Below are 15,756 nucleotides of genomic sequence, written 5' to 3' on the forward strand. Positions count from 1 at the left end.
TCTCTATATATATATATATATATATATATATATATCGCTCTCTATATATCTCTTTCTCTCTCTCTCTCTATATATATATATATATATATCGCTCTCTATATATCTCTTTCTCTCTCTCTCTCTATATATATATATATATATATCGCTCTCTATATATCTCTTTCTCTCTCTCTCTCTATATATATATATATATATCGCTCTCTATATATCTCTTTCTCTCTCTCTCTCTATATATATATATATATATATATATATATAAAGGTTAAAGCAACATTATAGTTAAGTGAAAATGTCAGTTAAAATATGCTGCTTTGTGCCATAAGGTATCTATACTTTGTGCCCTCATCATGTGTTGCTAATTACCCCACATATTACCAATCTGACTCCTGGGTAATATACCAAGGTAATGAATATGTGGCTACACAGTCTGCCAAATATGGCATTACCGAAGGTAAGTAACTTTTGGTTATAGCAAAAGCTGCATTGTTTTAACAGAGCACACAAAGAGCAGATGTGTACCAGGACAATGATATGTGGAGGGATGAAATAACTTGTAAATTCCAATCTTTTGCGGTACTGTTATGTATGATTATAATCACGGTACACCTTTTGCAGAAAACATGTGCAACTGATAGATTTCTGTCTGCATATTCCTCCTCTCTTGTGTCCCCCTCAGGTTGCTGATTGTGTTAGAAAAGATTAAAGGGCTGTTCTGCTTCAACAGGTGGTGCTACAGGACTCTATAATTCCTCCCCAGATATACCGTCATAGAGCTATAGGTGACACTACCCTGGTACACTGGCTTCCTCTCTTTTTTTCTACCCTTCAACAGCGATCCAAAGTGGGTCTCAGAAGCATTTTCCTGTGAAATTGTAATTGTTTTGTATTGTCTTCACACTGTCTCCCTCAAAGATTTCAGAGTTTGAATTATGTTATTTCTGCAATCAACAGATGCTGCTCTTGGATCCCCACAATGTCGGTTTGTGGTCCCTTTGGCCCAAATATAACTTACGGTTGTATGGAAAAAAAGCAGCTGCCTTGCAGCCAAGGCCATCATGGAGTATGATGGTAGAGCTCTTCATGGTGTTGGCCCATGAAAACGCCAGTCCTGACTTTGTTTGAGGTCCAGCTCCATATCTTATTCCAGCTTGTCTTTGAAGGTTACTTTTTTGAAGTGAGCAATTTCATGAAAAAAAATCACCACAAGAAGGATTCTTCTGCTTTTTGATGTCACTTTCTCTCAAGACTGAGGTCTGTAGGTTGATTGTGTCACTCCCATACTCCAGCTTTAACATTTTCCTTCTAGCCTGTTTGGGCAGAAATGCAGCTGTAGCCATACTCTTTGCCAACTCTGAAACTGGGCCTCCCTATTCACTTTCTGGAGTTTCAGGCATCTGGTGCTAGCCTTGCTCCAAAAACATCTTGCACCACATCTTTTCCACTTTGTTCTGGCTCCTATTGGTACACCTTCGGACCCTATGGGAGCCATCGATGCCGCTGTCCGGGGTTTTAGTGGTAAGTCAATCTCCTATTTATGTTGATCCTGCTCTGTCTACTTCTGATGCTTTTCTGGCAGCAGCAACACATGATCTAATGCTGAAGGGCTTGCCAGTTGCTCTACTACTGGCGTTGGTGCAGGATCTGTCGTAGACACCTCTGAGCCCTTTACAAAAAGACACAACCTCTCCAAAGATTAAGGGCATTCCATGCAGGTCTAGATGCAAGGCATTTATGGTTGAGGATTAATCTCCCCTACAGATACTTGCCTCATGATGAGTATTTTGATCATATTTGGGAGCACTTTGGCAGAGATGTTGACAACATCCAAATCCTGGACATAGAACACCCATGATGGTAACAGCGAGGTAGCCAATCTTCTCCCCCAGCCCAGCTGCCACGATGCAAGTGACTATTTGGCCCTGCAGAGTGCCAATGGCCAAGATGCATCCCCTGAGGTTGACCTAGAGTGTTTTTCAGTGTCTTGCACTAAAGAAGTAGCCTCCTTTGCAGACCTTTTGCACAGGGCTGCTTAAGTTCTAGAATTGCCTTTCTTGTGGAGGAAAACAAAGCTAACCTTCTCAAGCAAATGTTGCTATAATCCATCTCTAATGTAGAGCCCTTGCTTCCATTCAACAACATTTTGATGGACCCCATCTTAGTTGATTGGAGCATACCATGTTCTGATCCTATGGTGGATTGCTGAATTGTCCATCACCATTGTCTGGCATAGTGTGACCAGATGTTCTTGAATGCTCATCCATCCCCAGAAAAACTTGTTGCAAAGGTTTCTGCCACCTCAGAACAGAACCCTGAGCCTCCACTTCTGATAGGGAGTCGAAAAGGATTGACACTCAGGTGAAGACTGTTTTTTTTCTTCTGGGAGGCTGGCCCTTCAATCCATTAAAGTGAGATGTTTTCTGGTTTGCTAGTCTCATGCCCTGTGGGATATGGTGCAATTGGTAATCCTCCTGACCACTTTTGTCACCATTTTCCTGTACGTGATGAGTGGGATGAGGTCAAACAAATTCTGCATCCTCCCTTGGATATGGTGAACATGGTGGTGTGGTCCATGGTTGTCATCCATCCTCGTACTTAGATTCTCTTCACTGGATTCCGTGATGTTACAGCAAGTGTTGTTGACATACCTTTTATTTAAGCTGACATTTCTGAAAGAAGGGCAGGATCAGCCTCGGAGCACTTCAAACAAGGGTAGGCAAACACCCTGCCCCTCTGGATTGATTTCCCTTACAGGTCAATTTCACTCACAATACCACACGTTCAGGGGATATTCCGAAACCTCTCTCTGGAGGCACCAGTCATCACAGCCCATCTCCCGGCTTTTGTTTGCCGGATCAGCCATCTGTGTTGAAGCCTACAATTTTTTAGTTTTTTTTTTTAAGGGTCCCAACTCTCTTCACCTTCTCTTCTCGTTCAACACACATTCACTGTTTGTCATACTAAAGTGAGACCTTAATCTGGGGCTGTCTTTTCTGACCAGTTCACCTTTTGAGCCATTGCATACTAGCCCTTTTAAGGTGCTCACGGTTGAGTCTGTTTTCCTGATTGCCATGTCCTCATCTTGGTGTTGTAACAAGCCTCAGACTTTATCCACCCTCATTTTTCCTGTCAAGCAGGTCCTGCTAACTTTCTCATAAAGTGGCTTTGTGAAGGGCAAGGTAATTCGTAACTAGACCTTTACCTACTGGATTGCTCTTTACATCAAGATCTGCTGCTCCATTGCCAAGAAGGATTCTCCACTCTGAAGGCCTCAGAGCCATTTCTCCAAGGCAAAAGCTGCATTTTCAGTGTTCTCAGGATGTTCACATGTAGGACATTTGCTGAGCCACAATGTGGTTTGGTCCACAACTTCACCAGGCATTACTGTCTCAACTCCGAAGTCCTCATAGATGGTCATGTTGCCAGATTAGTTGCAAGATTTCCTGGCTTGACTAGCTCCTCAGACCCACCACCTTGGAGGTACATTTTGGGTAGTGATTGAGGAGGGGAGTATTCTGCAAGTTGAAATATCATTCAGAAGAACAATTTATTTATGTTCAGTAACTGTCCTTTGGTAGGGTACTCTGTATGCAGGTTACTCACCCAAACCCACTTGCCTCCCTCTTCGGAGGAGTGGTCTGTGATTTATTAATAAACTCCCAATGTAGCCTTGAGCTGGTAAGCCTGGTGTCCGCCTTTGAGAGCTTAGAAAAAAGGATGGGGAACTGACAGCATTTTGGGCTGGCACCATTTACAGCATTGAGGTCATGTCCGTGGAGGATCTAGGATTCAAATCGGAGCTGTGGCACCACCTGCTGATGATGGAGAACTATTTAAACTTTTTCAGAACACGATTTGAAATGGTTTTCTTTATTTTAATTATAAAAATGTACTTTAATTCACTTAAACTTTTCCCTTGTGAACAGAATTTATGGAAACTGAAGCTGAATATCCAATTGTTCCCAATAATGATGATCCCTTACTAGAAAGTGAAAGTGTAACCACTGTACAGGACATCCACAACCCAACTTGCTTGTTGCCACCAGTTGACAGGTAAATATTTATAATGTGTGCTGTTTAGCCAGAGGGTTATGCATATCTTAAATGACCATGCAATCCAACAGTCTGTGCTATGTATTTGTTGCATCTGTCATCAGCTGTGTCTTATGTAGATTAAGTAGGAAACTAATGCTGATTATCCAAGATTGTGTTTCTCTAATGACAACAAGCATGGGCAAAACCAATAGGTCTTGTCTATCCAAGAGCTATTGGATTTGGCAATTGTTTTTGCCATTATGTGCACCAGTGTGGCTGCTGTTCAGCTTGGCTAAATGTTAGTGGCATAGAGTGGAGTGGAGTGGGGTAAATTGGAGTGGGAGAGTTGGGTAGGTTAGTGGTGTAGTTGAATTGGGGTAAAGTGGGGTAGATTTGGGTGGACGGGTGTAAATTGGAGTAGAGTAGATTTGGAGTGCAGTTGGATAGAATGGTGTGGGAATAGATTGGGATAGGGTGGGGTAGTTTGTAGTGTGATATATTGTGTTAGGGTGAGGTAGATTGGAGTGGAATAGATTGGGGTAGATTGGAGTGGGGCGGATTGGATGGGGTAGATTGGAGTAGGGTAGTTTGGAGTGGAGTAGGTTGTACTGGACTGGATTAAGGTGGAGTGGATTAAGATGGAGTGAAATAGGGTATTGTGGAGGGAAGTCGAGTGGTGTGGTGTGTTGTACGGTGAGTGGTGTGTAGTCGAGTGGCAAGTTGTAGACTGTCCTGGAGTAGAGTGTCCTAGAATGGGGTGACATGGCATATAGTTGAGTGGAGTAGTGTAGAGTATGCATTGTGTGGTAGCGCACTGCCATTACAGACCACACATTTTCAATTGAAACGACCCTTACATTTGCACCGAAATACTGTATCTGAAAGAAACACGTTAGTTAGATTCCTCACCTTAGAATATCCCCAGGCGTCAGGCTGGATCCGGAAAGATTTTTGTAGCAATACCCCTTGCGCGTCGCTAGGCATCGTCTGCGGCTCCGCGTCCGTCGTTGGCGTCGTGCGCCGGAATGACGTCGTCGGAGTACTTAGACGCTGCCCTCACGCGCTGACGTCAGTTCTTCCTTTTTCCGCGCCTGACAGCGCCGATCCGGGAAGAGCTTACCCCTTAGTCATTTTTTGACTAAACTTTTTTGACTCTTTTTGGTCTTCTTTCGACTCAACTCTGGTGCCGGTAGGATGCCTGGGTTTAAGCCTGTGACTCCTGTCATCGACTGATGTCGGTGACGGACCACCATCGCCGGTGCCTTTACTGCCTAGGGGCCGACCACGACGCGGAGTCGTGCCTCGATTGTCAGGCCTTGACCTCGAAAGCTAGGCGGGAGCGGTCCCGTAAGCTTCGGCGCTTGGCTCCGCGCGGTTCACTGTCCCGGTCCAGGAGGAGGTCCAAGGACCGGTCGCGGAGCCGCACCCACCATCATCGCTCGGCGGGCTCGAAGTCTTCGGTAAGTCGAAGCGATCAAAGAAGTCCAAGAGGCGACACCGCTCTTCGGACTCCCCTCGCCGGTCGCGCGACTCGGCCGAGGGTCAGGGTTGGTCCCACCCCCGCGGCTCCATCGGAGCCGCAGGAGCCGCGTCCGTCTCCATACCCGCCGGTCCCTGGGACTGACGCAACTCCGGCGGAGGTCAGTGCTTTCCTCTCGGCCATGAGGGGCCTGGCTCCGCCGTCGACTCCTGCCGGCACTCCTTCGGGCCCCGCGGGCTCGACTGGGCGACCTCTCGTGCCGGCGGCTCCAGCCCCTGCGCCGTCGACGACTTCGGTCCCGACGCCGCAGGTCCCTGTGAGAAGTTGGCCTGATATATGATGTTACTAGTTCTAGTGTACACCTTGTATCAGTCCAAACAACCCTTATGGTGATTGGTTGTAAAGTCAACCTTATAGACCAGCTATCCTAGTGGTAGCATGGACAAGAGCAGTCTTAGGCTAAACTCTGTATGGCATGTGAAGCCAGCTGTTGTACCATTTGCAATCCCTTGAATACCAAATGAAAAGGACACCACAACAGATGTATATAAAAATAGAATGTATTTATTCTAGTCAAAATACCCTCAGCACTCTTTATGAGATTCGAGGTAAGTACAACACAGTCTTATTTAAGCATACATAAGTCACACAGGTAAGTAATACAGTTAGGCCCTAGGGGCCACGCAAACCATATACTAAGTAAGTGGTATAAGGACCACTGTCACGAACACAGGTTAGGCCTAGGCCTAGGGAATCGCTGGGGCTACACTATACTACCAGTTACTAGGCAGTGGGAGGCCCACGGGATTCAGGTGCGGAGTGGAAACACTCATGCGTAATGCGTTAAAGTCGATAGAAATAGTGATGTTTAGAAATAAAGAGTTTTAGGACACTTAGGAAAGAGCTAGGAGTTAAAGACTTGGAAACTAGACCCTAGGATAGTGAATCCCCTTGTGAGCACCGGAGTACTCAGTTTACCTAGCCCACGGGCTGCGGGTGCATAGGTGTGAACTTGCGTCGGGTTTCGTCGTTGACTCCTATGGATGCCTGAAGAAAAGGTGCTGACAAGCAGTCAGTGAAGAGTGTCCGGTGGATTCCAAGGTTGGAATCAAGAAGGAGGGTACCTGCAAGCAGAGGGGACAAAGTCTAGGTCACCAGCCAGGAAGGAACCAGGAAGGAACCAGGCGATGTTGTGAAGATGCAGGTGAAGAGGTGAAGCTTGTTGCAGCAGCCACGGGTACCAGGAGGCGTAGAGGACGACCAGAACCAGGAGGCGAGCTGTCCCACGAGGGCTCTTGCTGTTGGCGGCGTCGATGTCGAGTTCGGACCCAACAAGCCTTGGCAAGCGCAACCCACGCAGGATGAAGGATTCACTTCTGTTGCAGACCAGGAAGGCCTGAGGTGCTTCTCTTTCACAGGGAAGCAAGGGCCAGTCTGGAGGAGCCAAACCAGCGGTGGAAAGTTAAGGGTTCGTGGTCACAAAGGCTACTAGCCAACGGGCAAGCAACCGGACAGACGTGTCGAGCAGGAAAATGCAGAAGGGCCCCACGCAGAACTCGTGGAGTGTGGAGGGCTGATCTTCGGTGCAGATGGTGCTCGGGGTTGTGGCTTCTCAATCCCCAGTGCACAACTTCGAGGATGCCTCAGAAGCTGCGCTGGAAGCTAGTAGCCAATTTTCCCAGGTAGCCGGTCCCACGTCTCTCGTCGCCTCCACGGATCTCAGCTTTGCTGTGGATGTGGATCAGGGTCGGAGAAGTCTGGAAGTCAAGGCGCTGGTCGGGCTCTGCAGTAGGTTCCTCATAGAACTTGGGCAAAGCAACCGGCAGGTCGCTTGATGGTGCCTGTTTGCACAGGGTGGCCACTCCTTGGCCACAAGGGAGATTCTTCAGTCTTCTTCCGTAGTCGAATGTCGAAGGTCCAGAGTTTCTGTTCAAGTTGCAGTTTTTCAGGATAATCCAAAGTCCTAGGGACTCAGCTCCCACTCTTATACTAATCTGGGGGCTGGGTTACCTGCTAGGTCCCTCCTATGGGTGGGACCAGGGAGGGGGGTGGTTACACCCCCTTCCCTTTGTCCAGTTTCGTGCCAGGACTAGGGCTGGAGTTCCCCAGCACCGGTTTGAACCGGACTATGCATGGGACACCTTGTGTGCCCCAGGCAGTGTCTCGTTTCTTTCATCCCTCCCTGCCCCAATACACTAAGTCCTGTCTAGGGTGGTGCTAGCACCTCCCAAGGCAGGAAACCTATTGTCCAAGCCTCCCTCGCTGGAAGGACTCCCAGCAGCAGGAGGTCAGACTTGTGTCTGTGGCAGCAGCATCCATTTTGTGATGCTGGGGCTCTGGTTAACTTTAACCGGGTAGTAGGTCTTCAACATGTCTTCTCCCTCTAGAAGGGGGGAATACTATCCTCATCGCCAGAATTGGTGTGGGGGTAGTATTCCAAAGTGTTAGACACCTTACACGACATGTTTTGATAAAGCCAAACCATAGTTACCATAACCGCGAGGATTATAAGGCACTTTAAGAGTATATGGTAGGCGATATCATAGAACAGCTATAAGGACATGGTTCCGAAAGCTGCAGACAGGCTCAGCTCATGCTAGAGCACCATCTCACATGTTACCAAGCACTCTGCCTACAGGATTGTTAAGGCCTGCCATAGGAGTGGCTGATAGGTACACATGTGTCTATATATAAGGCAGGTATAGGGATACTATACCTAAGCAAGGGGTGATTACACGACCCTGCTCCAGCTGAGTGATCGGCCAGTTGTGTCATGATGGAAGGCCAGCCAGGGGTGGCATAATACATGCTGCAGCCCCTGGTAGGCCTAGGGTACACCCCTGCCCTGGGTACCTAAGGTACACTGTACAAGGCCCTATAGGGTGATCCTTACCAATTGGGTTATGTACCTAAAGTACATAGTGTGAAATTAGAGAGAGAACAGCTGGGCTGTGGGTCTGATTAGCAGGCCCACAGCCACATCTAAGTCGAAAACCAGTGAAGCAAAAGCAAAAAGTGGGGGTGACCATAGAAAGCAGACCCTACTCTCCTACAGTCCCCAAGGGTTTCAGGCCTGGATCTCTGCCGGCGACGGTCGACCTAATGGCGCCTCCTCCGCCGGCGCCGACACCGGTTCTGCCTCCGGCGCTGTCCCCGGACGACGACGTTCCCCGGTTTAGCCCTGGTCCGGGCTCGGCGCTGGCGCGGCGCCGCTCTACACCGCACCTGACGCCGATGGATGAGCATTTCATCTACCGCCAGGCTCCGATCATTCCTCCTGTTTATCAGGAATCGGATGACTGGGGCGACTGGGAGGGGTCTGAGGACCATATGGCCAGACAGGCCCAACTTTCACAGGACTGGGCAGACGAACTGGGGGATGCCAGTGGTCTGGACACCTCTCCGGACGCTGGTTTCATCTCTCCTCCGACTGTGGCCTAGGAGGAAGGTGCAGCTTTCTCAGTGGTGCTGCGCAAGGCGGCCGAAGCCCTTGGCTTGAGTTGCCTGCTGTGGCCGTGAGGACTAACATCCTCACAGAGTTGCTTCAACCGTGATCAAGCTCCACAGAGCCTCTGCTGCAGTTCAATGAGGCCCTCATAGACGTTCTGCAGGGCACTTGGTCCAAGCCCTCCACAGTTCCTCCTGTGGATCGGAACGTGGCCCGGCGCCACCGCCCTGCTCCGGGCGACCCCAGTTTCCTGTCCCAACACCCCACCCCCGAGAGTCTGGTTATCCAGGCCACAACTTCCCAATCCTCCTTCCCGTCCGCTCCTCCGGATCGGGAATCCAAGAGGTTGGAGCAGTTCGGAAAGAAGCTGTTCTCTTCCCTGAGTTTGGACCTGCGGTCTTGGACCGTTTCTCCCACTCTCTGTGGGATGCGGTGGAGGACGTGCTGCCCCTGTGCCCGTAGGAGGCCCGGACACGACTCACCCAGGCGCTTGCTGACGGGCGAGATGCAGCACGACATGCCATACGGTGTGGACTAGACACCACGGACTCGCTGGGTAGGGCGATTTCCACCACGGTGGCGCTCCGGGGCCACGCCTGGCTGCGGTCCACGTCTTTCTCGGGGGATGTCCAGAGTACCCTCATGGATATGCCCTTTGATGGCATTCGCCTTTTTGGTGAAAAGGCGGATAGTGCGCTGGCTCGTTTCAAGGACTCCTGGGCTACGGCCAAGTCCTTGGGTCTCTCGGCCCCGCGGCCGCAAACTTCCACCCCTTTCGGGGCCAAGGAAGGGGCGCCGCCTCACGTCCTCCTAGCCACCGGCCGCAGAACCAACCTGCACGCGGTCGCGGACGTGGATTCCGCCGAGGCGGTACTGGAGGACAACGTGCCGGTCAGTCCACATCCACCCCGGCAGCATCCGCCTCAAAGCCCTCTTAGTCCGAGCTTTCAGGCCCATTCCACGCCAGTGGGCGGCAGAGTTCGCCATCACCTGCTCCACTGGCAATCCATCACATCGGACAGGTGGGTGCTGCAAATCGTACGAAGGGGCTACTCCCTCCTCTTCGAGACGACACCTTCAGCCATGCCACCGTATGTCGGGGGATCACTTGAATCTTCTGCGGGAGGAAGTTACAGCCTTCTTGGCCAAAGAGGCCGTTGAGCGCGTTCCTGGTCCAGAAGTAGGTCGTGGTTGCTATTCCCACTACTTTCTGGTTCCCAAGAAGGGCAAAGGGGGCCTACGCCCTATCTTGGACCTCAGGAGCGTCCGCGTCTTCCTCCGGAACGAACGGTTCAAGATGCTCACTTTAGCTCAGGTTCTGGCTGCCCTCGACCCTGGAGACTGGATGGTAGCGTTGGACTTGCAGGACGCCTATTTTCACATCCCCGTCCTGCCGGCCCACCGGCGTTACCTGCGGTTCACGGTGGGTCAGTGTGAGAAAGTGGCTCTGTATATACTGTTCCCTAATAGGTACAGGGTGTACAGAGTCCACAGTCCCCCAGAGGCTGATAGAGGTCAAAGTTAGGTATGACCTTACTCTCAAAAGTGGTAGCTTGGTCGAGCAGTAAGGCAGTACCAGAGGACAGTGTAAAGCATTTATTGTACACACTCAGTCAGCAAATGGTTTCACACACTCAATAACTGAACTCTAGGCCAATGATTTGTATATATAAAATATATGCTTGTTTTATTTTTAGAACCACAAGGGGGTAAAAATATACTTTCTCAGAATGAGAGGTTGAATATAAATACTTTTGTTTCAAGCAATAAATTTGTGTAAACAGTCACAGTTGGTTGCAATAAACAATCCTATTTCCTAAACATAACAATGCATTGAGCTCAATGGTAAATTCAGGTTATTTGTAATAAATTACTTTTCAGATTACTTTTGGAATTCCAGGTCTGGATCCTAGAACCAGCCTGGGGTCAGTATTCAGAATCAAGTGAAGAAAGTCGACTTAATAACTGTAATGATTTTTAGATAATATTTAGCTATTTCAAAAGTTAGCACTTAGAAAATATTTCACAGAAAACATTCAATGGATCTCTATGGCAAGAAATTCAAATTGCAGGTAGAGTACTTTATCGTTACTTTAGTAATCCAGGACTGGGTGCCTAGACCCAGGACTGGGGTCCTTATCAAAAGCAGGTAAGTAATTTCGTTTGCAGAAATGGTACGATTTTAAAAGAATATTTCAAATTTGCAAAAGTAGACACTTAGAAGAAATTTCACAGAAAAGCAGGCAATGGTTTCCTATGGGAGAAAAATGAGTTAGAAGTAAGTATAGTTGTGAACACTTTTCAGAGTCAGGGCTGGGCACCAAGATCCAGCACTGGGAGCTCACCTAGGAGCAGGTGAGTAAATTCGTTTTTGTCACTTGGCTGATTTTTGGTGAATTTTTGCAGTTTTGAAAAGTTCACACTTAGAAGATTTTTGAAGAAAAAGCCAGTCAATGTTACCCTATGAGGAAAATGAAGTTAGCGGTTTAAGGGTAAGTACTCGACTGGTAGTGTTGAAATTCCGGGCATGGACTCAGGGGTCCCCCAGTGTCAGGTAGGTACAGTTGGTTCACCCTCAGCGGTTTCAGGACGGCCGGGTGCAGAGAGAGTTGGGCCCAATGTTATCCTATGAGGGATAGGGGGGCCTTGGTTGGTGGCTGCTGTCTGGCAAGCCACGCGGCTGTGGGAGCTGGGCTCCTGGTCACTTACTCAGGGCAAGTGGGGAAGTAGGTTAGAGTAGAGAGGGCACTGCCAGGGCCACTCGGGCGGCTGGGTGCAGGGTGCTTTTGAGCCTTAGGGCGCTCAATGGAAATCAATGGGAATGTTCCGGTTTGGAAAGAGGCTGCAGGCTCGGGGACGAGGAGGTTTCAGGTGCCACCACCACTTCGAGAGGTAAGTTGGGTAGTTGTAGGTTAGGTGGGTACCCCAGGATTGGGCACAGGGGGTCGCAGGGCGCCGGGTGCAGGGGTGCCTTTTGACGTCGGGAATCTTACCCTCTGGTTGATCGCGGCTGGGGTGGCACTTGGTTCTGAGGCTGCAGGCTTCTTCCGGGATGTCGAGGGGGGTCCTTGGGTGCCGGACTCTGGGTCACAGTCGCCGTGGGGTCGTCCTCTGGGTCTTTGTCCACTCCGGCACTGGCCAGGCTTGGCTGGTGCAGAGTGTGTTGGGTCCGCGGTCCCGGGCTGGTGCCAGGGATAGCAAGTAGGTTTCTTGAGTAGAGCCTCTACTCGTGGGAGTCCCAGGGGCTTAGAGCTAAAAGGTAGCCAGGTCCTCCGGGGTTGGTGAGGTTGCTGGCCACGTGGGAGGCCGCGCTGGTGCAGGTTCGAGAGTCGACAGGCCGGTAGGGCTGGGGCCAAAGCAGTTGGTGTCTTCTTCTCTTTTTAGCAGCTGCAGGGCAGGTCTTTGTTCTTCTTGCTCTTCTTGTCGTTTTTCTATCTGGAATCTGAGGAAGGAAGGTTCAGGGGGCCCCTAAATACTAGATTTAGGGGCGTTACAGGTAGGTGAAGGCCAGGGACCAATGGGTCCTTGTCCTGGGGTGGGTACACCCCCTATCCTGCCTCTCTCCTGTGGGAGGGGGGCAGTAGCCTAATCCTGATAGGGTAGGGCCTCCCATCTTCAAGATGGCGAGAGCCCGGAGATGTGCTTCACCTCGCCTCCCCCACCTGAGGGGTGGGGTGGGCAGGCTGGCACATCCCCTGTCCTTGTATGGGGTTTCCGGCCAAGCTTCCCGCCAGAGTGGGGGGTTGCAGTGGCCTGGGGAAACTCCAACTGGCGGCATGCCTTTGAAGCTTCCCTTTGCTCATCCTGGGGGAGGAGATTTCTCACCTCACCCAGGATGTGCATTGTTGCAGGCCCGGGAGAGCAGGGGCTCTCCCACCCAGGGGTCCAGCAACGTGTCTGCTGTGTGGCAGCCTGGGCAGCCTCAGAGCAGACGTGGATTGCAAGTTAGCTGTAAGGGGGCATCTTCTAAGATGCCCTCTGGGGTGCTTAGTACATTAAATCCTACACTGGCATCAGTGTGGGTTCAATGTGCTGAGAAGTTTGATACCAAACTTCCCAGGCTTCAGTGTTGCCAATATGGTGCTGTGGAGCTCGTGTTTGACAAGCTCTCAGCACCATGTATTCTTAAATGACAGCACTGCACTTACAGTGCCCAGGAATGGACCCGGGTACTGTAGGGGCACAGGGCTCCTGCTCCTGTGCCCACACCATAGGCGTAATGCACCCAGCTAGAGGGGTGGCTGACATATGCCTTGGCAGTGTAGGTGATGGGCATGGTACACAGTGATGTGTGCCATGTCGACTCTTTGTTTTGTCCTGCACCCAGACACTCAGCCTGCAAGGGCAGTGTGTGTGTGTAAGGGTACAGGGCCTCTGAGGGTGGCACAATGAGTGCTGCAGCCCTTAGAGGCCTTCCCTGGTCACAAGGCCCTGGGTACCTAGGGTACCATTTACTAGGGGCTGACATGTGGCTAGGGTTTGCCAATTTGGAGTTTGTGTGGTTTAAGGAAGGAACATAGGCCCTGGGCACCTGATTGGCAGGAACCCAGGGTACACTCAATCGAAGTACATTCAGCAATTTAGCAAAAAGTGGGGGCATACCATGCAAGAAAGATGGCACTTTCTCACACAACCCCCCCCCAAACGAAAGGTGATGAGACTAACCTTGTCCTATGGAGTCTTCATTGTCTAAGTGGAAGAACCTGGAAAGTCCATCTGCATTGGCATGGGCAGTCCCTGGTCTGTGTTCCACTTCAAAGTCCATTCCCTGTAGGGAGATGGACCACCTCAGTAGTTTTGGATTTTCCCCTTTCATCTGCATTAGCCATCTGAGAGGTCTGTGGTCAGTTTGAACTAGGAAGTGAGTGCCAAACAAGTATGGCCTCAGCTTCTTCAGGGACCAAACCACAGCAAAGGCCTCCCTCTCAATGGCACTCCAACGCTGCTCTCTAGGGAGTAGTCTTCTGCTTATAAAAGCAACAGGTTGGTCTTGGCCTTCATCATTGGTCTGGGATAGGACCGCTCCTATCCCTAGCTCAGAGGCATCAGTCTGCACTATGAACTGCTTGGCATAATCTGGAGCTTTTAGAATTGGTGCTGAGCACATTGCTTCTTTTAGGGTGTCAAAAGCCTTTTGACAACTAACTGTCCAGTTAACTTTCTTGGGCATTTTCTTGGAGGTGAGTTCTGTGAGGGGGGTCACAATGGACCCATACCCCTTCACAAACCTCCTGTAGTACCCAGTCAAGCCAAGGAATGCCCTGACTTGGGTCTGGGTTGTTGGAGCTATCCAGTCCATGATGGCCTGGATTTTGGGTTGTAAGGGCTGTACCTGGCCTCCACCTACAAGGTGGCCCAAGTACACCACAGTGCCCTGCCCTATCTGGCATTTGGATGCTTTGATAGTGAGACCTGCACTCTGCAGAGCCTCTAAAACCTTCCCAAGGTGGATCAGGTGATCCTGCCAGGTGGAGCTAAAGACAGCAATATCATCAAGATAAGCTGCACTAAAGGACTCCAACCCAGCCAGGACATGGTTCACCAACCTCTGGAAGGTGGCAGGGGCATTCTTTAACCCAAAGGGCATCACAGTAAACTGATAATGCCCATCAGGGGTGGAGAATGCTGTCTTTTCTTTTGCTCCTGGGGCCATGCCAATCTGCCAGTACCCTGCAGTTAAGTCAAAGGTACTGAGAAATTTGGCAGCCCCCAATTTGTCTATCAGTTCATCTGCTCTTGGGATAGGGTGAGCATCTGTCTTGGTGACAGAGTTGAGCCCTCTATAGTCCACACAGAACCTCATCTCTCTCTTTTCACCCTGTTGATGAGGTTTGGGGACCAGAACTACTGGGCTAGCCCAGGGGCTCTCTGAAGGCTCAATGACCCCTAACTCCAGCATCTTGCTGACCTCAGCTTTGATGCTTTCCTTGACTTGATCTGACTGTCGATAGATTTTGTTCTTGACAGGTGCACTGTCACCAGTGTCCACATCATGGGTACACCAGCTTGTCAGACCAGGGGTCAGGGAAAAGAGGCTAGCATATTGTTGCAAGACTTGCTTGCAGTCAGTCTGTTGTTGGGCAGAGAGGGTGTCTGAGAAAATCACACCATCTACTGACCCATCTTTTGGGCTGTAGGATAGGAGGTCAGGGAGTGGCTCACTCTCTGCTTCCTGTTCTTCATCAGTCACCATCAGCATGGTGATGTCAGCCCTATCATTGTAGAGTTTAAGGCGGTTCACATGGATGACCCTTTTGGGTGTCCTGCTAGTGCCCAGGTCAACTAGATAGGTGACCTCACTCTTTCTCTCTAGGATAGGGTAAGGGCCACTCCATTTGTCTTGGAGAGCCCTTGGTGCCACTGGCTCCAAAACCCACACCTGTTGCCCTGGTTGAAATTCAACCAGTGCAGCTTTTTGGTCATACCAGTGCTTCTGGAGCTCCTGGCTGGCCTCAAGGTTCTTGGATGCTTTTTCCATATACTCAGCCATTCTGGACCTTAGGCCAAGCACATAGTCCACTATGTCCTGTTTGGGTTCTTGAAGAGGCCTCTCCCAGCCCTCCTTTACAAGACACAGTGGTCCCCTTACAGGATGACCAAACAGAAGTTCAAAGGGTGAGAAACCTACTCCCTTCTGTGGCACTTCCCTGTAGGCGAAAAGCAAGCATGGTAATAGGACATCCCACCTCCTTTTGAGTTTCTCAGGGAGTCCCATGATCATACCTTTCAATGTCTTGTTGAACCTCTCAACAAGGCCATTGGTTTGTGGGTGGTAGGGTGTAGTAAACTTGTACTG

The 15,756-nt window shown here is 50.1% G+C and overlaps 1 protein-coding gene across 1 annotated transcript in view; it reads left to right on the forward strand.

Annotated features, from left to right (window-relative positions):
• The window catches only part of AHCTF1 (AT-hook containing transcription factor 1), a 1,022,752-nt gene that overhangs the window by 674,079 nt on the left and 332,917 nt on the right, over positions 1-15,756 (forward strand). Inside the window, exon 32 of the mRNA XM_085612122.1 lies at positions 3,924-4,050. Coding sequence (XP_085468248.1) covers positions 3,924-4,050 — 127 coding nt within the window. The remainder of the gene's footprint in view (positions 1-3,923; positions 4,051-15,756) is intronic.

The sequence above is a fragment of the Triturus cristatus genome, chromosome 6 (genome assembly GCF_964204655.1).
Source record: "Triturus cristatus chromosome 6, aTriCri1.1, whole genome shotgun sequence".
Lineage (NCBI taxonomy): Eukaryota > Metazoa > Chordata > Amphibia > Caudata > Salamandridae > Triturus > Triturus cristatus.